The 25,606-nt window shown below is 37.6% G+C and overlaps 2 protein-coding genes across 3 annotated transcripts in view; both read right to left on the bottom strand.

Annotated features, from left to right (window-relative positions):
* Positions 1-4,597, bottom strand: part of LOC124401683 — a 51,641-nt gene extending 47,044 nt beyond the window's left edge. Inside the window, exons 1-5 of the mRNA XM_046874114.1 lie at positions 4,471-4,597; positions 3,623-3,769; positions 2,085-2,390; positions 1,334-1,642; positions 989-1,045 (exon numbers count right to left, since the gene is read on the bottom strand). Coding sequence (XP_046730070.1) covers positions 989-1,045; positions 1,334-1,642; positions 2,085-2,390; positions 3,623-3,769; positions 4,471-4,597 — 946 coding nt within the window. The remainder of the gene's footprint in view (positions 1-988; positions 1,046-1,333; positions 1,643-2,084; positions 2,391-3,622; positions 3,770-4,470) is intronic.
* Positions 4,598-6,423: 1,826 nt separating this feature from the next.
* On the bottom strand, positions 6,424-13,794 carry LOC124401437 (cell surface A33 antigen-like). Of its 2 annotated transcripts, XM_046873766.1 has the most exons (6): positions 13,644-13,794; positions 12,010-12,315; positions 11,593-11,901; positions 11,253-11,306; positions 7,268-7,357; positions 6,424-7,157 (listed from the first exon to the last, which is right to left on the bottom strand). In XM_046873766.1, exons 1-6 carry the CDS (start codon positions 13,780-13,782, stop codon positions 7,099-7,101), a joined length of 957 nt encoding a protein of 318 aa, XP_046729722.1. In that variant the 5' UTR covers positions 13,783-13,794; the 3' UTR covers positions 6,424-7,098. The 2 variants fall into 2 exon arrangements, with proteins under 2 accessions (XP_046729722.1, XP_046729723.1); XM_046873767.1 differs by lacking the exons at positions 6,424-7,157; positions 7,268-7,357 and adding an exon at positions 11,005-11,127.
* Positions 13,795-25,606: the final 11,812 nt, after the last annotated feature.

The following is a 25,606-nucleotide window of genomic DNA, read 5'->3' as shown; positions in this document are numbered from 1 at the left end:
CTGCGTGATGATTGGAGGGTCTGTCGAAGACTGCATCTCCTTTGACTGACAGCGATTCTGTACTATAAGGAATCACTGAAGCTATTCGCTCAGTCCCATCGCGGATTTCTCAAGTTCAGTCGAAATAAAACTGCTGCAACCTATTTCTTTGATATTTGCTTGGCGAAATTGCTTGATTTTCATCATACATTTCACACAATTATACACCACATTCCTTGTTTCAGTTTTACAGAGTTTAATATTTTTTTTTAGATCGTTCATTCATTCATTAATTCCTTCATTCATTCATTCATATAACGTTAGTAGGCTAGGCTAGCAACAATTGGAGCTACATCTGCAGGTGTAGAAAGGAGCTTCTCCTGTTTAAAGCGACTCAAGTCCTACACCCGAAACACAATGGGCCAAGGCCGTTTAAGCAGCCTAGCTCTGCTGGCCATTGAGAGGACACTGGTCAAGTCACTTGAAAAGACTCCTAGTTGGTACGACAGGGTCACAGACCATTTTCTTGAAAAGGAACGTAGGGCAGAATTTACTTTTAAATAAATAGACAATTTTATGATGTAGGCCGAAAATGAGCTTCCCCTCTCTGACAGACCAGTAGCCGCCACTGTTGCATATGTATGTATTTTAAATCTCGGGTCATAAGGACTCATCTTTCTGGAAAACGTGTAAACTTTACTTTATATTTGAAAGACATACAACAAAAAACACATTTATATTGAATGAACTCAAGAATTTACATAAAGTATAAAGTATGTGAATATTTAAACTGTAATAAAGATAATAGTGAATAGATTATTACTTTGTTCAGGTGTTTCAGACTGTGAATTTGTGTAGCTTTTGGTCACCAGACCTGGTTTTGCATCTGGAACAAAAAAGTCGAAAAAAAAAGTGTAGTTTTTGAGTTTAGTGTTTGAGATTTGCTCTTACGTGAAGCAATAACCAACACTAAAAAACACAGACTTTCTGTTACAGTGGTGTTTAGTACCTGGTTCAGCAGTGGTTTGGATTGTTGTTGTGGATGATGAAGGTCTTTTTGGAGCCTCTGCAAGGAGAGAAATATTTAATCCATTAGAGATTAATCCAGGAATCATAATCAGATGTGAATGTGGGTCAGAACACAAACACAAATAATATAGAATCATAATCAGAAATACAGATGAGGGACAGAACATGAGCAGATGTGATTTTAACACTTTATTCCTTTTCCATAAATATATAAACATATTCATAAAACATTTTATTATACAGCAGTAGTCAAAATATTTAAAATATATTTTGAATAGACACTAGAGTCAATTTCCCATAAATTAAATATAAAAGGTTGTTTTACCTCTTACTGTGAGTATGATGTCCTTAACGCTGTTGATGATGTCACACCTGTAATATCCTCCATCTTCTACAGTCAGGTGTGATATGAGTAGAGAGAGATTTCCTGGATGATGATCATTAAAGAGCTGAACTCTGTGTGTGTAGTGATTTGTCTGATCCTTTGGAAAGATTTCTTTGTAATTAGATTCTTTATAAATGGTCCATGTGAGAGTTTGTGGTTTGGCTTGTAGTTGAGAGCAGGAGCAGGGCAGAAGAACAGAATGTCCCACATATCCAGTCACATCCACTCTCTCATGATTCAGTGTGCAACCTGGAGAATAAACAAACATCAACATATTGCATTACTGTTACATCATCAGATGAATCAACACAGTCTCACCCCACATCGTCACATATCGAGCTGTGGATGTTTATCGTCCACATCCTGAGTACTCTCGCAGTAATAACATTTAAGTTAAATTTTTAGGTTAGTTATGATTATTTATTTTTTATTGTTATTTAACTAACATCTTCAGGATTTCTTGAAATTTTAAAATTATTCCTGCACACTTATTATGATAGATAATACTTTATTCAGTGTATGACTGATCTGCGTTAAATGACTCTCAACCGTCTGCGTTAAAACAACAAAATATTTCTCGTACAACCACCACCACTGTCGGCAACATCCACTGATATGTAGCTGTGACACTGGATGAATCTGTCATGAGATGATCACTGAAGTAACATTGTGAATAAAATGAGTTATTTACCTTCAACAGTGAGTCTGATGTATCTGTGTTCACTCTCTGTGTTACACCTGTAATCTCCTCCATCCTCTACAGTCAGGTGTGATATGAGCAGAGAGAGATTTCCTGAACTGTGATCATTAACCAGCTGAAATCTGTCTTTGTACTGTTCACTCTCAGGAGATATCTGTACCCAATCATAAGTGTATTTCTCCCATCTGAAGTTCTGAGGTTTGGTGTGGAGGTCAGTGCAGGAGCAGGGCAGCAGTACTGAGCTTCCTGTGTATGCAGTGATCTCTTTTGTCTCTCTATTTTCTTCCAGTCTGCAGCCTGTAGGAACACACCAGTTAATGATCTGTTAATGAGCAGTTCACCATCTGCAGCAACTCTACAGAACTACAGACAACCTGTACCTTCTAAACTCACTAAAGTAGGAATGTAACTGAAGATGAAATTGTGAAGAGTTTTTACTAATTTACTCTTGTATAAGTTTCTCTGAAATATTCACAAATGTAAACCATTTAAAATAAATAATATATTACTATGTTTTCTGGAATAACGATGAATCTGGAAATAAAATATAATTCATTAGATTTAAGTGGTAATGACTTCCATTATTGAATTCTTATTTAGATTCTTGAATAGGAGAATGAAAGAGAGAGAGAGAGAACAGCAGACTCACCTTCAGTGAAGAACACACACACACACAGACACACACACACACACACACACACACACACACACACACACACACACCACAAGTATTGATGTAATAGTTTCCATTACTTGTTTACTGGTTACTTGCTCTTTCATATGTTTTATCACATGATGCAGCAATTACACACATAAAAACCAAATAATATCTCAGTTCAAAAACACTATTTATTAATTGAGACACATGTTCCTTTTGTTTCTATGCATCAAACTAGTTAAAAGACAAAAAACACACAAGAATTGGACTTCGAACGACTGTAAGAAAGTTCTGTGGACAGATGAGTTCAAATTTTAGATCTTTGGTTCTAACAGAAGAAGAAGAAGAACTGCTGACAATGTTGCCTTCTTCCCTGGACTGCTGAACACATTGCTTTGCCTACTTCAGTGCTGGATTTGAGGGGGGCTGGGGACATCTGGACCCCAGATAGCAAGTAAAAAATATATTTAGTGGGTCCCAATATTATTTAAGTAAGGAAGTATATGAATTACACATAACTGGGGACCCCATAAGACTTGATGCAATTCTAGCACTGGCCTCCAAACACAGTTGATGATGTCACTCTGCATCCTGGTCTTGTTGAGGACATTAATCTGAGTTATTACATTTTGCACTTTACAATAAACATCTGTACTTAAGTACACTTCCTGCTTATTATATAACAATGATTATGATGATTGTTATTATTACGATTATTATTATTATTATTATTATTATAAAATTATCATAATAATAATTTTTTATATATTACTATTATAAAAGGTGGGAAATTAGTTTTAGAAAATGTATTTAACTCTGAACAGTGAAACTCTTTTTTAAAAACCAACAGCAGAGAGAACAGCAGACTCACCTTCAGTGATTTGAAGCTGTATGAGGAGGAGAAGAAAACACACCCTCATTCTTACTGAGGACCAGAACTCACACAATAATCCAAAGACTGTATTAGAGCTGAACACACACTGACCAACTGCTTCACCACGTCTGATCATAATGAACACTTTATAGATCACATTCACACACTCACAGTTCACACAGGAAGTGCAAATGTAGCAACACGGCCTTGACACAGAATTGAGGAAGTTTCTTATGTCTTTTGCACATTAGAACTGAGTCTATTCTCTGAATGCTTACATTATCAATCATCTAATGGCAATAAACTATTAAACATTATTCATTTTCATGCCTTATTTATGTGTAATTATGTGTAATACATATTATAATTATTATATCATTATAGACACTTCAGAATCAGAAACAGTATCATTGCCTAATATCAGGGTTAGATTCCTAAGACCGTGCTAAACAGTTTGTGGTGTCACACGTCCAGGTCGGTGCCAAATTTTACGATGTGTTAAGCTAATAGGTTTGTGTGGTGGGCATGGCCTAAGATGTCACCATTTAACTTCCCCCAATGTGCTGAGTGTTTTGAAATATCACATGCCCATTTCTGAGCAATTTAATTTTTTGGCTTGAGGTGAAATCACTACATTACCAACAGTGCAACTCCCTATGCTGGACTGAGTCTGTTGATATATCACATGTCCCCCTTAGTTTATTTTTGTGACCCCGCCCACTTTGTTGCCCCTGTCCCCCTTCCCCTATTGAGCATGTCCCATTATGCAATTGCCCCCACCGGCTGTTTGTTTGATGAATGTATTGTCCTATTCATTTCAATGGGGTTGATTAATTGCCCCTTACCCATTGTTCCCGAGGTAATCGGTGAATGCGTGGTGTATGGGCGCGATCTGCTGCCCACCCCGGACGAGTGGATATACGAGCGTGTGGGGTGAATGCGGGCCAAACTGTGGTGAGTCGGATTCCCCATTCATTTTCTAATTGGGTCGCAGGATTCCCATATTTCCAAGCAGGTCTGGGGTTTGAGGGGTATACGGTTGCAACCCACTCGCCGAGATATGACACGTGTTTTCTGCCCCATTCATTTTATATGTGAAAAAATATGCCCTTTTTGGTCATGTGATCGAAAACAGCTTTGGCAAATCCTCAGAAAAGTAATAGCACACCTCCCCTGACCAGACCACACATTTTGAGGTATTATTCGTGGTTCTGGGACAAAAACTGCAGGACGAGTTATGAGAAAATTTCTCCTTTTCATGCACCATTAATAATAAAATCTTGAGTAAAGACTAAGACAGGGAGAGAGAGAGAGAGAGAGAGAGAGAGAGAGAGAGAGAGAGAGAGAAAGAGAGTACATATTCACCTTTTGTTATATGAAGCTGTATGAGGAGAAAAAAACACAGCTGCATTCTTAATGTAAACTCGAACCCACACATTAATCCAAAGAGAGAACTACAGCTAAACACACACTGACTGACTGCTGCATGTGTCTGATCATAATGAACGCTCTAAACATCTCACACCGCAAGTTTACTCATTTACTTCCTTCACACCTCCACAGGAAGTGCAACCAACCACAGGAAGTGCAAATTTAGCATCATGCTACTGACCATATGAAAGTGTGTGAAATACAAAGTAGGCCAAAAGCACAATGCTGTAGAGAAACACACAAATCCCAAACACTGTAATAAAACAAGAAAATGATAAAAGACACTTAAATGAGACATTTAATGTCAAATATGGAAATAAATAGAACCATATACTCTATATAGAGTAGATTTATTTTGTTACCATTAAATATATGCCATGGGGCATTTCTGTTCTCTTCCAGCAGAGGTCACTCTCACATGATGGAACAATTACTACTTTTTTTTTTAATCATATTTCAAACTGACATCAGGTAGTTTATAGCTTCCTGGTCATGACGTCACCCTGCTGGTATTGGACAGATTTCACACGTGATTCAGAGCGTGTACAATGCGGAAGTGTTCTCAAAGCGTTGCAATACAGTTTGAGTTCCTGAAAGGGAACCAAATTCAACCTACTGATCACTACTGCCCTCTGCTGGTAAAAACACTGTTCTCACCCATAATTAACTATTTATATTTTAAACATTTTGTCAAATTATAACATTTTAAATGCACATTTCTGTTCTTTTGCAACAGAGGTTTCTTTAACATGATGGAATATTCTGCATAAAATAAACTCAGGCAAATAAACCTTTGAACCGTTTTTCTTTTTTATTATTATTATTATTATTATTATTATTATTATTATTATTATTATTATTATGTTCTCTAACTATTTTCATATATTTCTTTTCAGTTTCTATCTTTTATCTTTTACTTTTGAGCTTAGGACAGCCTACATTATTAATACCTGATATTTACACAGAATACAGAACACAAAAATAAATGAATAAATATGGTAATATTTAAATAAAAAAAGAAAAAAATCCAAAAACAAAGCAAAAGGTGGCTACTATGAAGAACCTACAATATGACATATTTTCAGTTGTTTCACACTTTTTTGTTATGTATATAATTCCACATGTGTTAATTCATAGTTTTAATGCCTTCAGTGTGACTCTACAATTTTCATAGTCATGAAAATAAAAAAATCTCTTTGAATGAGAAGGTGTGTCCAAACTTTTGCTCTGTACTGTATGTATAAATAATAAATATATAAAAAATAAATGTAGGAAAAAATAAAGAGATTTTTTTTCATTTATTTACACATACTTATTCATGTAAAAAAATTATATATATCAATCGTTTTTTAGATTTAACCACAAAAAAAGCAAACCCACTGACCTCTTCTGCCCCCTGCTGGTAAAACAAAGACTGTTCACATAATTCCCACACATATAACCAAACGAGTCAATTAAATTTGACAAATTTAAGTGTTAAACTATTAGAATTCAAATGTTATGAGACTCTTTCTGGATTATTTCATAATTAGTGCATTTACAGCTTAATAGAACTGTTCAGGTAAAATCTGAGAGGGTGACAGACTTCCTGAGTTCTAAATTAGGTTTTATATTCATCAAGTGCTGACTCTTTACACACTGATTATCTATCCCAATTTCTCACTAAACCTCTAAATGCTAATGATCTTGATAAAAGACTAACAACATAGACACTATCCTCACTGGCACATTAGAGACCATTGCCCCATCAGATTAAAAATGGTAAGAGAAAAAACATCTGCAGCATGGTATAATAGTCATGCGCATGCCCTCAAGAGAACAGCCGTAATCTGGAGAGAAAATGGAGAACAACTAAATTGGAGGTATTTAGAATTGTGCATAATTTTGTCCTTTTAACTACATAAGGAAAAAAGAGAAGGATTTTAAATAGATTCTACAATATGCTAAGAACAACAGATCAGCAAAGCTTCCATCTTGTGGACCAAGTTGCTCTCTGGACTGTTAATCAGGTGCTGCTGTTACATGTGTTCTGTTGATCTTCTCTACTGTAGACTCACTGTTCCATCTCCATCACCTCTGCTGTATTGAACTGTATTAGGACCTGAAGGGTAAAATAAACAAGAAACGCTCAGTTCATGAAGATACAATGATGTGTAAGTGGAGGAACCATTTTCACAGACTAGTAAAATTACAATATCTTGAAACTTGTACCTTTCTTTTTGGTGGAACAGTAAACCACAGCCACAATGATGTGCAGAAAGATCACAGTCACCACAGCGAAGGGGAAGTAGGGAAGAGACTCTGGAGAGACGTCATCAATATCAGTCATAACATTACTTTATTTAAACATTTACACTGTACAATTACGTATACATCTGGGAACTGAGGAGAAAAGTTGCTGGATTTTTGTTGGATGAATGTTGTCCTGGGTCTTCTTTGTCATTTTATTTGTTTGTTTTATAATGCATAAGTTCAGCACCCAGACTCTTTTACTACGAGTCAATGCTGATGTAATAGTAAAAGGTGTAGTTTTTGAGTTTACTGTATGAGATTTGCTCTGTGGTGGTGCATTAACCTGCACAAAAGTTTAACTCAAATTAAGGTTTATACACTAGAAAAATACTTCTTCTTCTTTCGGCTGCTCTCATTAGGGGTCGCCACAGTGGATCATCTGTCTCCATACCCCCCTGTCCTCTACATCTGCCTCTTTCACACCAACTACCTGCATGTCTACACTCACCACATCCATGAACCTCTTCCTTGGTCTTCCTCTTTTCCTCCTTCCTGGTAGCTCCATCCTCAGCATTCTCCTACTGATATACCCAGTGTCCCTCCTCTGCACATGTCCAAACCATCTCAATCTTGCCTCCCTCACCTTGTCACCAAAACGTCCAACATGCGCTGTCCCTCTAATAAACTTGTTTCTAATCCTGTCCATCCTCGACACTCCCAACGAAAACCTTAACATCTTTAGCTCTGCTACCTCCAGCTCCACCTCCTGTCTTTTACTCAATGCCACTGTCTCTAAACCATACAACATCTCAGGTCTCACCACAGTCCTATAAACTTTCCCTTTCATTCTTGCAGATACTCTTCTATCACAAATCACTCCTGTCACTCTTCTCCACCCACTCCACCCTGCCTGCACTCTTTTCTTTACTTCTCTAACACTCTCCATTACTTTGACCCTAGGTACCTGAACTCCTCCACCTTCTCCACCTCTTCTCCCTGCAACCGCAACACTCCACTGCCCTCCCTCTCATTCACACACGTACTCTCTCTTACTCCTACTGACTTTCATTCCCCTTCTCTCCAGCGCATACCTCCACCTCTCCAGGATCTTCTCCACCTGCTCACTACTCTCACCACAAATCACAATATCATCTGCAAACATCATAGTCCAGGGAGACTCCTGTCTGACCTCGTCCGTCAACCTGTCCATCACCACTGCAAACAGGAAAGGAAATACACTAGAAAAACACTAATGGAATGAAATGCAAGCAAGTTTACATATGTGTCTATAATTGTTTCTATGCATCAAACTAGTTAAAAGACAAAAACACACAAGAATTGGGCTGTAATGGAGAACAGGATTGAAGATGTAAGCAGACTGCTTCACACCCACTGTCAATCAAGTCTAAGTGAATAATTGCTGATTACTTATGTATTTAGGTCTTTAAGTGATCTAGTACTAAAGAATGCAAGTTGTTATTTGCTTTGTTAATCACATTTAAATGAATATTCTGTTTTGTTTTTGTACAAGATCAATCATTATGCTGAAGATATCACACTGCTGACAATGTTGCCTTCCTCCCTGGACTGCAGAACACATTGCACACTGATGGTGTCAACAAACCACATGAGTAAGCAGTGTAGTGACGTCCTCCTGCCATCCTGTTAACACTGTACACACCACAGTGTTTTAAAAATGATTGGTACGGAGTCTTGTAGTATGTATGACAAGAAGAAACTGAAGTGGAGTGAAACAGTCTAATTATGAACATTTTCTCATGTTTAAATTTATATTTGGTTTGATGGCAAACAGAAAAACTCCAAATCGCACCAAATCGCAACATGGCAACACGGCCTTGACCACAAAATTGAGGAAGTTTCTTATGTCTTTCGCACATTAGAACTGAGTCTATTCTCTGAATTCTTACAAAATCAATCATCTAATGGCAATAAACTATTAAACATTATTCATTTTCATGCCTAAAACAAAACAAAGCCTTTTTTGTCCTTTCAAATATGCATATAAGATTGTGCATAACATAGTGATAGTAATCTGCAGTTGAAATAAGTATAAGCACAACTCAAACTCCACAGCAAGCAAACACGGCCAACTTTACTTCCTGCAACGTGCAACACTTACAATCACCACACACACACTATAAAGGGCAACTCTTTAAACAGTCATCATGTAAACTATTGCTTAACATCTGTTCTGTATCTGATTTATCATGTCCTTTTGTATCTGACTCCTGACTAGCCTCGTTTGCCTCGTTTATTCATCTCCTGATATGGGCCCAGATGAGGAGAAGTTCCCTTCTTAGACAAGTTCCTCAAACTATCTCAGGGAGTTTTTCCTTGCCACTGGTTGCTACATAGGAATTAACCTATGGACTAATAAAGTACAGCCTCTATAAATATATAGAAAGTTCTTTAACGCTGCTTTGGGACACTGTCAATTGTTAAAATCATTATAGAAATAAAATTACACTGAACTGAAAATATTTTCCCTCAATGCATTTTTATTCTGCCTCGATTTATTAAACTACAATATTAACTTCACTTTATGTTACACACGAGGATGCAATTGTTTTCTTAGCAACCGATTAATTTCAAAACCCCAAAGTTTGAATATTTATGTATTTTAAATCTCGGGTCATAAGGACTCATCTTTCTGGAAAACGTGTAAACTTACTTTATATTTGAAAGACATACAACAAAATACACGTTTATATTGAATGAAGTCAGGAATTTACATAAAGTATAAAGTATGTGAATATTTAAACTGTTAATAAAGATAATAGTGAATAGATTATTACAGTGGAACCTCGGGTTACGAATTTAATTCGTTCCGGTACTTTATTCGTAACCTGAAAAGTTCGTATCCCGATACAAATTTCCCCATAATAATGAACAGAAACTTCGGTAATTCATTCTGGACAACCAAAAATATTACTTAAATAAAAATAAAGCCAATATTCACTAATATTATTTACTTTTAACATGTTATATTAAAATCATACCACATAAAAACATACAAAAGAGGAAAAGATCTTTACCGGGTACTTTCCTTTGAGAAGACTCGCTGCAGGAGGCGGCGTTCGTAGAAGGGGAGGAGGGAGAGTTATTGTTTGAAGGAGAATCTTATTATATTATATTATTATATATTATTATATATTATATTATAGAATATTAAAGACAGTGTTATTAACACGAACGCTGAGACAATTGTTGCATTAGAGGGACAATGAGAGCTGTTTCTTTAAGGCTACTATCTCTGGGTATTGAAGTCCAGAGTGAAATGCATTATGGGTATTGTACTTCGGAAAAGAAATGTGCGGACTGGATGTTTTTCCTGTGTGTGATTCATATGAAGAAACCTGTTTGTGTTCTGCAGTGCGGTCGGTTAATCCAAGTTTATCCACCTGGGAGTTATATTATACTGTAATCCTGCGAATCTATCTTCATAAAAACAAGTAAAGTGGTTATGCATCGGCTAATGTTGTCCATCTCATCATTCCACGAGCATCAACTAATGAGTTGTTACGCTGCTGCCGGGAAAAGTTCAAGCGGATAAGTAAGTCAGGACGCTAACTGATGTGACGAGCTGCGTGGATAGAGCAAAAACAACCAACTTGCCTGCGATTTTTTGGTGTGTGACGTTCGTATCCCGATATTTTGTTCGTAACCAGGGGCAAAAATTTTGATGAACTGCGTAAACCTTCGTAACCTGAATTATACGTATGCCGGGGCGTTCGTAACCCGAGGTTCCACTGAACTTTGTTCGGGTGTTTCAGACTGTGGATTTGTGTAGACTTTTGTCACCAGGCCTGGTGTTGCAGCTGAGACAAAAACGTAAAGGACAAAAACAAGTGTAGTTTTTGAGTTTAGTGTTTGAGACTTGCTCTTACGTGAAGAAATAACCAACACTAAAAAACAGACTTTCTGTTACAGTGGTGTTTAGTACCTGGTTCAGCAGTGGTCTGGATTGTTGTGGATGGTGAAGGTCTTTTTGGAGCCTCTGCAAGGACAGGAATATTTAATCCATTAGAGATTAATTTAGGAATCATAATCAGATGTAAATGTGGGTCAGAACACAAACACAAATAATATATAATCAGAATCAGAAATACAGATGAGGGGCAGAACATGAGCAGATGTGATTTTAACACTTTATTCCTTTTCCATAAATATATAAACATATTCAAAGGCATTTTATTATACAGCAGTAGTCAAAATATTAAAATATATTTTGAATAGACACTAGAGTCAATTTCCCATAAATTAAATATAAAAGGTTGTTTTACCTCTTACTGTGAGTTTGATGTCCTTAATGCTGTTGATGATGTCACACCTGTAAAATCCTCCATCCTCTACAGTCAGGTGTGATATGAGTAGAGAGAGATTTCCTGGAGGATGATCATTAAAGAGCTGAACTCTGTGTGTGTAGTGATTTGTCTGGTCCTTTGGGAAGATTTCTTTGAAATTAGATTCTTTATAAATGGTCCATGTGAGAGTTTGTGGTTTGGCTTGTAGTTGAGAGCAGGAGCAGGGCAGAAGAACAGAATGTCCCACATATCCAGTCACATCCACTGTCTCATGATTCAGTGTGCAACCTGGAGAATAAACAAACATCAACATGCTGCATTACTGTTACAACATCAGATGAATCTGTCATGAGATTATCACTGAAGTAACATTGTGAATAAAAATGAGTTATTTACCTTCAACAGTGAGTCTGATGACTCTGTGTTCACTCTCTGTGTCACACCTGTAATATCCTCCATCCTCTACAGTCAGGTGTGATATGAGCAGAGAGAGATTTCCTGAACTGTGATCATTAACCAGCTGAAATCTGTCTTTGTACTGTTCACTCTCAGGAGATATCTGTACTCGTGTATTAGTCTCTTTCTCCCATCTGAAGTTCTGAGGTTTGGTGTGGAGGTCAGTGCAGGAGCAGGGCAGCAGTACTGAGTCTCCTGTGTATGCAGTGATCTCTTTTGTCTCTCTATTTCCTTCCAGTCTGCAGCCTGTAGGAACACACCAGTTAATGATCTGTTAATGAGCAGTTCACCATCTGCAGCAACTCTACAGAACTACAGACAACCTGTACCTCCTAAACTCACTAAAGTAGGAATGTAACTGAAGATGAAATTGTGAAGAGTTTTTACTAATTTACTCGTGTTCATAAAGTTTGTTTAACACACACACACACACACACACACACACACACACACACACACACACACACACACCACAAGTATTGATGTAATAGTTTCAATTACTTGTTTACTGTTTACTTCCTCTTTTATATGTTGTATCACATGATGCAGCAATTACACACATAAAAACCAAATAATATCTCAGTTCAAAACACTATTTATTAATTGAGACACATGTTTCTTTTGTTTCAATGCGTCAAAATAGTTGAAAGACAAAAACACACAAGAATTGGACTGTGTATGGCTGTGAGAAAATTCTGTTGACATCTTTGGTTCTAAAAGAAGAACAACACATTGCTTTGCCTTCTTCAGTGCTGGATTTGAGGGGGGCTGGGGGCATCTGGACCCCAGATAGCAAGTAAAAAATAGATTTAGGGGGTCCCAATATTATTTAAGATAAAAAGTATATGAATTACACATAACTCGGGACCCCATAAGACTTGATGCAATTCTAGCACTGGCCTCCAAACACAGTTGATGATGTCACTCTGCATCCTGGTCTTGTTGAGGACATTAATCTGAGTTATTACATTTTGCACTTTACAATAAACGTCTGTACTTAAGTCCACTTCCTGCTTATTATATAACAATGATTATGATGATTGTTATTATTACTATTATTATTATTATTATTATTATTATTATTATTATTATTATTATTATTATTATAAAATGATCATTATAATAATTTATTATATATTACTATTATAAAAGGTGGGAAATGATTTTTAGAAAATGTATTTGACTCTGAACAGTGAAACTCTTTTTTAAAAAACAAACCATAAAAGCCCAAGGAACTGATGGTGTGAACAAACCGCATGAGTAAGCAGTGTAGTGACGTCCTCCCCCCATCCTGTTAACACTGTACACACCCCAGTGTTTTAAATATCTGTAAAATGATTGGTACGGAGTCTTCTAGTATGTAGAATGAAAGTGCACAAGAAGAAACTGTAGTGAAGTGAAACAGTCCCATGATGAACATTTTCTCATGTTTATATTTATACTTGGTTCCAAATGAAAAGTCGCAAACTATCAAGGTCACGAGTTTTAAGATTCCACTCTATATTTAAAAGAAGAGAGAGAAAGAGAGAGAGAGAGAGAGAGAGAGAGAGAGAGAGAGAGAACAGCAGACTCACCATCAGTGATATGAAGCTGTATGAGGAGGAGAAGAAAACACACCCTCATTCTTACTGAGGACCAGAACCCACACATTAATCCAAAGACTGTATTAGAGCTGAACCCACACTGACCCACTGCTTCACCACGTCTGATCATAATGAACACTCTATAGATCAGACTCACACACTCACAGTTCACACAGGAAGTGCAAATGTAGCAACATGGCCTTAACCACAGAATTGAGGAAGTTTCTTATGTCTTTTGCACATTAGAACTGAGTTTATTCTCTGAATACTTACATTATCAATCATCTAATAGCAATAAAATATTAAACATTATTAATTTTTATGCCTAAAACAAAACAAAACCTTTTTCTTCTTTACAAACATGCATATAAGATTGTGCATGACATTGTGACAGTAATCTGCAGTCTACTGCATCACTGATCTGATTTCTCAGTCTAGTGGCCTTTCATGGTTACTGCACCAATAAATCTAATTATATTAGATTATGTAATTTTTTTATGGAGACTCCGAACAGGAATTTCATTTAAAACAAGTTTCATATTTAACAATAACTGTGATGACATTGTTCCTGTTGTTGTTCTTCTTCAACATTAAGCTGTGTAATATCCCTTTCCACACAGTGTAGTTATTATATCATTATAGACACTTCAGAATCAAAATTGTATCAGTATCATTGCCTAATATCAGGGGTTGCATGTACATGGAATTTGTCATGGTGTTCTGGAGCTATAAAATATTTAAATATAGGTATATATCTAGAATGTGACATTTCCTGAAGCACCAGGCGTGTGCCGTTTTTAGTGCCGACTGTGAGACGCGATCGTACTTTGGGAGACGAGCGTTTCGATACCTCACATTACATTTACATTTACATTTACATTTGTGGCATTTAGCAGACGCCCTTATCCAGAGCGACGTACAAAAGTGCTTTGAGTCTCTAGTAATGAATAAAACTACACTGGTACGCAAGATTATAAACTTAATATAAATATAACTCGAATTGTACAAACTTGGAAAGTGCTAATTTAGGTATTTCAGGAAGAGGTAGGTTTTCAGTCGTCGTTTAAAGATAGTCAGGGACTCTGCTGTACGGACATCTAGGGAAAGTTCATTCCACCACCTCGGTGCCAGAACAGAGAAGAGCCTTGAAGTGTACTTACCTCTCATTCTGAGAGAAGGAGGTACCAGTCGAGCAGTGCTGGAGGATCTCAGACATTGTGGTGCAGTGCGAGATGTGATGAGGTCACTGAGGTAAGATGGTGCTGGTCCATTTTTGGCCTTGTAGGCAAGCATCAGTGTTTTGAATCTGATACGTGCAGCTACTGGAAGCCAGTGAAGGGAGCGCAGCAGTGGGGTGGTGTGGGAAAACTTAAGCTGATTGAACACAAGTCGTGCAGCTGCGTTTTGGATCATTTGCAGTGGACGAATAGCGTTCAGGAGAAGACCTGCCAGCAGAGAGTTGCAATAGTCAAGTCTTGAAATGACAAGAGACTGAACAAGCAACTGGGCAGCCTGTATGGACAGAAATTGTCGAATCCTTCAGATGTTATTAATGCTGCAACACATGCTGTTAATGCTGTACCATCACATGACCCGTGGTCCGACTCCCCTGGCCTTGTCGAGTGTTCACATGTGTCACACTACCATGTCACCAGACTTGTGTCATTTCAAGTTTTTGCATATTCCTGCCCATGTGACATCATGTGGTGTCGATATGGCACGCCACTGGGGATTCCTAAGACCGTGCCAAACGGTTTGTGGTGTCACACGTCCAGGTCATAGCCAAATTCAACGACGTGTTAAGCTAATAGGTTTGCGAGGTGGGCATGGCCTAACATGTCACCATGTAACTTCCCCCACTGTGCTGAGTGTTTTGACATTTCACATGCCGATTTCTGAGCAGCTTCATTTTTCGCCAATTTGGACTTATTGTGGGGGCGTGGCTTGATATGACATCACTATTACCTACAGTGCAGCTCCCTATGCTGGGCTGAGTCTGTTGATATATCACATGTCCCCCACGGATTCCCCATGTATTTTCTTTGGGGGCCGAAATGTCCTGGAATTCCCATATTTCCGAGCAGGTCTGGGGTTTGAGGGGTATACAGTTGCAACCCACTCACCGAGATATGACACGTGTTTTCTGCCCCATTCATTTTATATGGAAGTAAATTTGCCCTTTTTGGTCATGTGATCAAAAACAGTTGGGGCAAATCCTCAGAAATTAATAGCACACCTCCCACGACCAGACCACACATTTTGAGGGATCATTTGTGGTGTTGTGGCAAAAAATGCAGGACGAGTTACGAGAAAATTTCTTCTTTTCATGCACCACTAATAATAAAATCTTGAGTAAAGACAGAGAGAGAGAGAGAGAGAGAGAGAGAGAGAGAGAGAGAGCACAGACTCACCTTTTGTTATATGAAGCTGTATGAGGAGAAAAAAACACAGCTGCATTCTTAATGTAAACTCAAACCCACACATTAATCAAAAGAGAGAACTACAGCTAAACACACACTGACTGACTGCTGCATGTGTCTGATCATAATGAATCCTCTAAACATCTCACACCGCAAGTTTACTCATTTACTTCCTTCACACCTCCACAGGAAGTGCAACCAAACACAGGAAGTGCAAATTTAGCATCACGCTACTGACCATGTGAAAGTGTGTGAAATACAAAGTAGGCAAAAAGCACAAGGCTGCAGAGAAACACACAAATCCCAAACACTGTAATAAAACAAGAAAATGATAAAAGACACTTAAAAGAGACATTTAATATAAAATATGGAAATAAATAGAACCATATACTCTATATAGAGTAGATTTATTTTGTTACCATTAAATATATGCCATGGGGCATTTCTGTTCTCTTCCAGCAGAGGTCACTCTCACATGATAGAACCATTATGCCTTTTTTATTTAATCATTATGTCTAACTGGCATCAGGTAGTTTATAGCTTCCTGGTCATGACGTCACCCTGCTGGTATTGGACAGATTACACACGTGATTCAGAGCGTGTACAATGCGGAAGTGTTCTCAAAGCGTTGTGCCCTCTGCTGGTAAAAACACTGTTCTCACCCATAATTAACCATTTATATTTTAAACATTTTGCCAAACTATTACATTATAAATGCTTATTTCTGTTCTATTCCAAAAGAGATCTCTTTAACATGATGGAATTTTTGGCACAGAATAAACTCAGACAAACAATAAACCTTTAAACCGTTTTTTAACAATTATCTCTAACTGTTTTTAGGTATTTCTCTTCAGGTTCTTTTTTTTTTCACTTTTTTCTCAATTTGTTTACAAATCATGGTTTAGAGTGAGTTTAGGACAGCCTACATTATTAATACCTGATATGTACACAGAATACAGAACACAGAAATAAATGAATGAAGAAATGTGGAAATATTTAAATAATAAAAAAAAATCCAAAAAAAAACATATGTATAAATAATGAATATAAAAAAATAAATGTAGGAAAAAATAAAGAGATAGATAGATAAATTGATCAAAATGTATTTTTTTGCATTCATTTACACATACTTATTCATGTAAAAATGTAATATACATAGCAATATATTTTTACATTTAACCACAAAAAAAGATTATAAAAATACAGCAAACCCAGTGACCTCTTCTGCCCTCTGCTGGTAAAAAAGACTGTTCACACAATTCCCACACATGTAACCAAAAATGAGTCAATTGAATTTTAAACATTTCAAATGTTATAAGACTTTTTCTGGATTATTGCACAATTAGTGCATTTACAGCTTAATAGAACTGTTCAGGTAAAATCTGAGAGGGTGACAGACTTCCTGAGTTCTAAATCAAGTTTTATATTCATCAAGTGCTGACTCTGTACTACACACTGAATATCTGATCAAATTCATCCCAGGACCAAACCTTTATTAAAGCTCTAATATCCACCTGTCTAAGCTGAGAGGAAGAGATCCTCCAACTGTTCTGAAGAAGTTTTTAAAACCTTTATTACTTATCATTTGCTCTCTGCTTGTTAAATTGACGTTTAACTATAAAAGGCAATTAATTTCTCATGTTCCCTCCAGCTGCAATCGTTCTGCAAGTTGTGAATCGAGAAATCAAACAAGTCTTTTAGATGAATAGTATTTTATCCAGGAACACCAAAAACAGACATCTAATAATACTCTGTGGTCATGGGGTTGGTGTAACAACCATTTATAGTGCCCTTCTTAATGTTTGTCAGATATTAGGATTTAAGTTTAAATCATTTGAAGTGCTCGTTCTTAAAGTTGTACTTTCAGACTTACATAGAATACCCCTACTATCTCTCGCTCTGGCCACTGTGTACAGACCCCCAGGCCCCTACGCTGATTTTCATTAAGAGTTTGCTCATTTTCTTTCAGACCTCTTGATCATCTTATTAAACTCTGTTGGGGTTAAACCAAACATCACTAGAACGACTCATTGTTTTAATCACACACTAGACTTAATAATGTCCCACGGAGCAGACGTCACTGATATAAAGATATTTTACCTCAGAGTGATGACATCACATTTTGTCCTTTTAACTACATAAAAAAAAGAGAAGGATATCTACAATATGCTAAAAACAACAGATCAGCAAAGCTTTCATCTTGTGGACCAAGTTGCTCTCTGGTCTGGTAATCAGCTGATGCTGTTCATGTCTTCTGTTGATCTTCTCTACTGTAGACTCAATGTTCCATCTCCATCACCTCTGCTGTATTGAACTGTATTAGGAGCTGAAGGGTAAAATAAACAAGAAACGCTCAGTTCATGAAGATACAATGATGTGTAAGTGGAGGAACCATTTCCACCGACTAGTAAAATTACAAGAGCTTGAAACTTGTACCTTTCTTTTTGGTGGAGCAGTAAACCACAGCCACAATGATGTGCAGACAGATCACAGTCACCACAGCGAAGGGAAGTAGGAAGAGACTCTGGAGACGTCATCAATATCAGTCATAACATTACTTTATTTAAACATTTACACTGTTCAACTTTATATACATCTGGGAACTGAGGAGACCATTTGCTGGATATTTGTTGGAGAAATGTTGTCCTATTAATGTCTGAAATACGATTCTAGCTTCTCAACAGACCTGGTGTCAGGGATTCCCCTGCCATGCCCCCCTTGGTAGCTGTCAGGGATCCCCCTGCCACGCCCTCCTCGGTAGCAGTCACCACTGCCTTGTTTTGCTGCGTCGGCTTTGATTCCTGACAGCTGTGGCTCGTTAAGGAGATGACTATATAAACTCACTTTCTGGAGTCATAGGCTGTCGATTTTTGAATGTCATGCTGCTGATCGCCTGGATCCCGTACAACCAGCCTTACCAGCTGGTTCGGTCTCCTAACTCCGTTTCCGTGTTGGATTACTCTTTGCCATCAGAGTTTACTTCCGTTTTCCGGACATCCCTTTTCGTGTAGGATTACTATTTTCGAGCGGATAACTATCGATGTGTGGCTCTCCATGACTTGTGTGCGTTTTGTGTTAAATAATCTATGATTGTGTAACTTCCGCTTCCTCGTCGTGATCGCCACCCTGACACCTGGGTCTTCTTTGTCATTTTATTTGTTTTTATGATGCATAAGTTCAGCACTCAGACTCTTTTACTACGAATCCATGCTGATGTGAAAAGTGTAGTTTGTGAGTTTAGTGTATGAGATTTGCTCTATGGTGATGCATTAACCTTCACAAAAGTTTAACTAAAACTAAGGTTTATACACTCGAAAAATACGAATGGAATGAAATGCTCGCTAGGTCAAATATGTGTTTCATTGTCATACAATGGGTACACTTTTTGAATACTTTCACAATTCTATAAAACATCTGGATCATTTTTTTTAGGATAATTGGAAGACCTTTCATTTTCTGGAAATAATAGTCAAACAAAAAACACCATAAATGAAGATTTATCAATCATTACCTTTTTCAGACTGTGGATTAATGTAGACTTTGGTCACCAGGCCTGGTTTTGCCGCTGGTACAAAAAGTAGAGGAGAAAAATAAGTGTAGTTTTTGAGTTTAGTGGTTGAGATTTGCTCCAAGGTGAAGCAGTAAGTAACACTAAAAACACAGACTTTCTGTTACAGTGGTGTTTAGTACCTGGTTCAGTAGTGGTCTGGATTATTGTGGTGGATGGTGAAGGTCTTTTTGGAGCCTCTGCAAGGGGAGAAATATTTAATCCATTAGAGATTATTCCAGGAATCATAATCAGATGTGAATGTGGGTCAGAACACAAACACAAATAATATATAATAATAATCAGAAATACAGATGAGGGGCAGAACATGAGCAGATGTGATTTTAACACTTTATTCCTTTTCCATAAATATATAAAGATATTCATAAAACATTTTATTATACAGCAGTAGTCAAAATAGAGTCAATTTCCCATAAATTAAATATAAAAGGTTGTTTTACCTCTTACTGTGAGTTTGATGTTCTTTACGCTGTTGATGATGTCACACCTGTAAAATCCTCCATCCTCTACAGTCAGGTGTGATATGAGTAGAGAGAGATTTCCTGGATGATGATCATTAAAGAGCTGAACTCTGTGTGTGTAGTGATTTGTCTGGTCCTTTGGAAAGATTTCTTTGTGATTCCCTCCTTTATAAATGGTCCATTTGAGAGTTTGTGGTTTGGCTTGTAGTTGAGAGCAGGAGCAGGGCAGAAGAACAGAATGTCCCACATATCCAGTCACATCCACTGTCTCATGATTCAGTGTGCAACCTGGAGAAATAAACAAACATCAACATGCTGCATTACTGTTACAACATCAGATGAATCTGTCATGAGATTATCACTGAAGTAACATTGTGAATAAAAATGAGTTATTTACCTTCAACAGTGAGTCTGATGACTCTGTGTTCACTCTCTGTGTTACACCTGTAATATCCTCCATCCTCTACAGTCAGGTGTGATATGAGCAGAGAGAGATTTCCTGAACTGTGATCATTAACCAGCTGAAATCTGTCTTTATACTGTTCTCTCTCAGGAGATATCTGTACCCATTAATGTATTTCTTCCATGTGAATATCTGAGGTTTGGTGTGGAGGTCAGTGCAGGAGCAGGGCAGCAGTACTGAGTCTCCTGTGTATGCAGTGATCTCATTTGTCATCTCTCTATTTCCTTCCAGTCTGCAGCCTGTAGGAACACACCAGTTAATGATCTGTTAATGAGCAGTCAGTATCTGAGGGGGAGAATTTATTCATTAACTCTTGTTTATAAAGTTTGTCTGAAATATTCACAAATGCAAAACATTTAAAGTAAACAATATCTCCATGATTTATAAAAATAAACGTTCAACCTGGAAATAAAATATAACATTAGATTTAAGTGGTGATGACTTACATACTGTAATTTCCAGACTATTAAAAGCACCCAAATATAAGCCGCACCCACTGAATTTTAAAAAGGTTTTGAACATAAATAAGTCGCACCTGTTTATAAGCTGCAGGTGTCTACACTGAAACTAATGAACTTTACACACACTTTAATGAAAGACAGTGTCTGTTACACGGCTTTTATCTAAACAGTAGCCTACCAAGAAAGTCATTGTTCACTGTCTTCCTCCTTCCTTTCACAACAATTTCTCTTGAGAGTTTATCTTTTGGCATCGTCGTGCGTTTAAAAATCACCATCGGTAAAGCTTTTCTCCCGATGCTGTGCAGCTCAGAACACAGGTGAAGTAAAGTAAAAGTGAGAGAACAAGAAAGAGAGAGAGAGAGAGAGAGAGAGAGAGAGAGAGAGAGAGAGAGAGAGAGAGAGAGAGAGAGAGAAGATCAGACTGACCTTCAGTGAAGTAAAATAAAGAAGGAGATAAAAACACATCAGCATTTTTATAACTCAGTGTCTACAATTCAGGAATGTTCATAAGAAACTACACACTGTGTTCAAATGTGGTCTCACTATTGCTCTTCAATACACAAACACACTCACTCACACACACACACACACACACACACACACACACACACACACACACACACACACACACACACACACACCAGAAGTATTGATGTAATAGTTTCCATTACTTGTTTACTGGTTACTTCCTCTTTCATATGTTTTATCACATGATGCAGCAATTACACACATGAAAACCAAATAATATCTCAGTTCAAAAACACTATTTATTAATTGAGACACGTGTTCCATTTGTTTCTATGCATCAAACTAGTTAAAAGACAAAAAACACACAAGAATTGGACTGTGTATGACTGTGAGAAAGTTCTGTGGACAGATGAGTTCAAATTTTAGATCTTTGGTTCTAACAGAAGAAGATGGAGAACAGGATTGAAGATGTTAGCAGACTACTTCACACCCACAGCCAAACATGGAGGTGGAAGATTATTGGTTTGTGTTGTTGGGTCCATACTTCAATGCTTTTTACAACCAACTTCACTTTACAAGACAAATCATACGTCATACATTCAACTGGAGTGATATCTATCATGGAATGGCCTGTCCAGTCACCACACCTATATCCTGTTCAACTGCTCTGAGATCAACTGGACCATTGATGTTACAGTTTTGACCAATTGCTTACACACGTTTTCAAAACCAAGTCCACTTTTTCAAAACTCTACACACAATTCTCAAAACTGTTCACACAAAATGCAAAATAGCGGACATCTCCTTCAAAAATGCAACTGGTCCAGGAATTGGCAGGGGAGGGTGCAGTCTCCAGTGCTAAGCTTCATCTCTTCTCCGAGCTGGGTCTGGCCACAATACTTCATTCACATCACAAGCTACGTTTTCTCTTGCCAAACATCAAGGGAAGTATCTTCTAGCATGGCGTATCCAACCTTGAACAGAGGCAACCTCTACGTCCCCACATGCGTCCTCCATTGCCTGGAGAAGTGGCATGCGTGCCAAGGGTTGACGATCATACACTTTCCAGTGCCAGGCTGAGAAGAATTCCTCTATGGGATTTAGAAAAGGTGAATATGGGGGTAGGTACAAAACTACAAATTGTGGATGGGTGGTAAATTGTGGATGGGTTCTCATTTCTGAAGGTTCGAATTATGGACGCCACTGTAAATCGACTCAAGTTGGGCTGGACTCTCAGTCCAGCCTCTCTCATAGTCAAACCACGGTTGATTACATGATCAAATACTTTTGCCCTAATCTCATCAGAGATGGCTCTCTATCCTTCTCTTATTTGCCCTCATCCTCTTCTTTCTCTTCCTCTTCCCTTTCCCCTTCCCCTTTCTCGTCCTCCTCCTCCTCTTGCTCTCTGTTCATTGTTAGCAACCATTTTTCAAAACAGGTAATCTGATCTATACTACTGTAAAGTAAAGCAGTGATTGATTAGTGATCAATTAAGCAGTTAGTGTTTGCAGATGTGTCTGTGTGACCTGGTGACTAAGTGTAGCATTTTGATTGGTTGTGTTTGGAAAAGAAAAGCAAGTCACTTCCTAATAGATCTTTGTGTTTTAGGTAGAGAATTGTGTGTAGTGTTTTTAAAAAAAAGTGTTTCATGCAATTGAAAACTGAGTCTAAGGCTAAGAAATAGCTTATGGTTTTGAAGATTTGGCATATAATTTTGCCCTTTGAGTGAGAGGTTTCAAAAATTGTGTGACATGAAAAGATTTCATGTGTAAGCAATTGGTAAAAACTGTAATGGGATGTGTATGTTGTTATCTAAATAGTTTCAAAGGTGTAAGTGACTGTTTGGTCTGTTACTCAGGTGTGTAAGTTGCTATCTGATCTGTCAAACATGTGTAAGTGACTTCGTGCAGATTACTGCTGTGTGTAGGTCATTAAGTGATCTGGTACTAAAGTATGTAAGTTGTTTTTTCTGTTAATCACATATAAATGAATATTCTGGATTTTTTGGTACAATAGCAATCATTATGCTGAAGATATCACACTGCTGACAATGTTGCCTTCCTCCCTGGACTGCTAAACACATTGCTTTGCCTCCTTCACTGCTCGAATTGGGATCTGGGACGCCATAAAGCATTAGAGACCCCACATGACAAGTAAAAAATTTATATATGAAAATTATTTTAGTAAAAAAGAATATGAATTACACAACAACTGAGAACCCCACATTAGACTCAAATCGAGCACTGGCCTCAAACACAGCTGATGATGTCACTCTGCATCCTGGTCTTGTTGAGGACATTAATCTGAGTTACTGCATTTTGCACTTTACCACAAACATCTGTACTTAAGTCCACTTCCTGCTTATTATATAACAATGATTATGATGTTGAATCTTATTATTACTCTTATTATTATTAAATGATCATTATAATAATTTATTATATATTACTATTATAAAAGGTGGGAAATGATTATTTTTTTTATTTTACTTTGAACAGCGAAACTCTTTTTTAAAAAACACACCAAAATATTTTTATGTAATTTATTAGTACAATCTCGAGTATCGAGATTCCACTCTATTTATTTTTAAAAGAAGAGAAAGAGAGAGAGAGAGAGAGAGAGAGAGAGAGAGAGAGAGAGAGAGAGAGAGAGAGAACAGCAGACTCACCTTCAGTGAGATGAAGCTGTATAAGGAGGAGAAGAAAACACACCCTCATTCTTACTGAGGACCAGAAACCACACATTAATCTAAAGACTGTATTAGAGCTGAACACACACTGACCAACTGCTTCACCACGTCTGATCATAATAAACACTCTATAGATCAGACTCACACACTCACAGTTCACACAGGAAGTGTAAATGTAGCAACATGGCCTTAACCACAGAATTGAGGAAGTTTCTTATGTCTTTTGCACATTAGAACTTAGTCTATTCTCTGAATGCTTACATTATCAATCATCTAATGGCAATAAACTATTAAACATTATTCATTTTCATGCCTTAAACAAAAGTGACAGTAATCTGCAGTCTACTGCATCACTGATCTGATTTTTCAGTCTAGTGGCCTTTCATGGTTACTGCACCAATAAAGCTAATTATATAAGTTCATGTTTTTTTTATTTTTATTTTTTTTTTATGGAGCCTCCTAACAGGAATTTCACTTGAAACAAATTTCAAATTTAACAATAACTGTTATGACATTGTTACTGTTGTTGTTCATCTTCAAGGTCAAGTCAAGTCAAATTTATTTCTATAGCGCTTTTCACAACAGGCATTGTCTCAAAGCAGAGACGTCACGACCAAAATGTATAAAATGCACATGGATTGAGGTAAGCACCAGCTTCTGTAAGGGAGAGGGAAGCACTGCAGGGAAATACATACGTAACTCAGGAATGTTCCCTTTCAGAAACTCGAGCTGCGTCGAAACGGGGTTTGGGAACGAGTGTCGATTCATGCCAGACTGACCAGTCCCTAACTAGTGTTTATAAGCACAGCTAGGTTGAAGGACAGAGGGGCCAGGAGTGGCACTGCAGTCCAGGTTGTAGAAAAGGTCAGCAGTGTGGACCAACACGCAGCATTGCAAATGTCTTGGAGGACTAGGACTTTGAGGCAGCCACACTCCCTATGCTGGGCTGAGTTTGTTGATATTTTACATGTCCTTCTTGGTTTATTTTTGTGACCCTACCCCTTTCCCCCATTAAGTGTGGGATAAGAGCATGTCCCATTATGCAATTCCCCCCACGGGGTGTTGATATATGTGTTTTCCCATTCATTTTAATGGGGAGTGTCTTACCCATTGCTCCCAGGGTTATCGATGAATGCGGTCGTATGGGTGCGATCTGCGTGTGGGGTGAATACCGGCCGAATTGTGGTGTGTCGGAATCCCCATTCAATTTCTATGGGAACCAGAATGTCACAGAATTTTCAGATTACCGAGCGGGCCCAGGGTTTACAGTTGAGATCCACTCCATCCCCCCTATGAGTGGATTTGCAATTTGTGCATGTCGAATGTTCGAGGGCGGAGATATGACACGTGTTTTCCGTCCTATTCATTTTCTATGGGAAAGAATTTGCACTTTTTGGTCCTGTGGTCGAAAACAGCTCAGGCAA

This window comes from Silurus meridionalis, chromosome 18 (genome assembly GCF_014805685.1).
Source record: "Silurus meridionalis isolate SWU-2019-XX chromosome 18, ASM1480568v1, whole genome shotgun sequence".
Taxonomy (NCBI): domain Eukaryota; kingdom Metazoa; phylum Chordata; class Actinopteri; order Siluriformes; family Siluridae; genus Silurus; species Silurus meridionalis.
Note: the sequence above shows the minus strand (reverse complement) of the source record. Positions and strands in the feature narration are given on the sequence as shown.

Excerpts from the sequence above, each read along its gene's own strand:
- LOC124401437 (XM_046873766.1), bottom strand. The coding sequence starts at position 13,782 with ATGATCAGACGTGGTGAAGCAGTGGGTCAGTGTGGGTTCAGCTCTAAT. Across the intron at positions 11,902-12,009 it reads CATCAGACTCACTGTTGAAG|GTTGCACACTGAATCATGAG; the intron begins GTAAATAACTCA and ends TTTATTCTCCAG. Across the intron at positions 7,358-11,252 it reads CCAGACCACTGCTGAACCAG|AGTCTCTTCCCTACTTCCCC; the intron begins GTACTAAACACC and ends ACGTCTCTCCAG.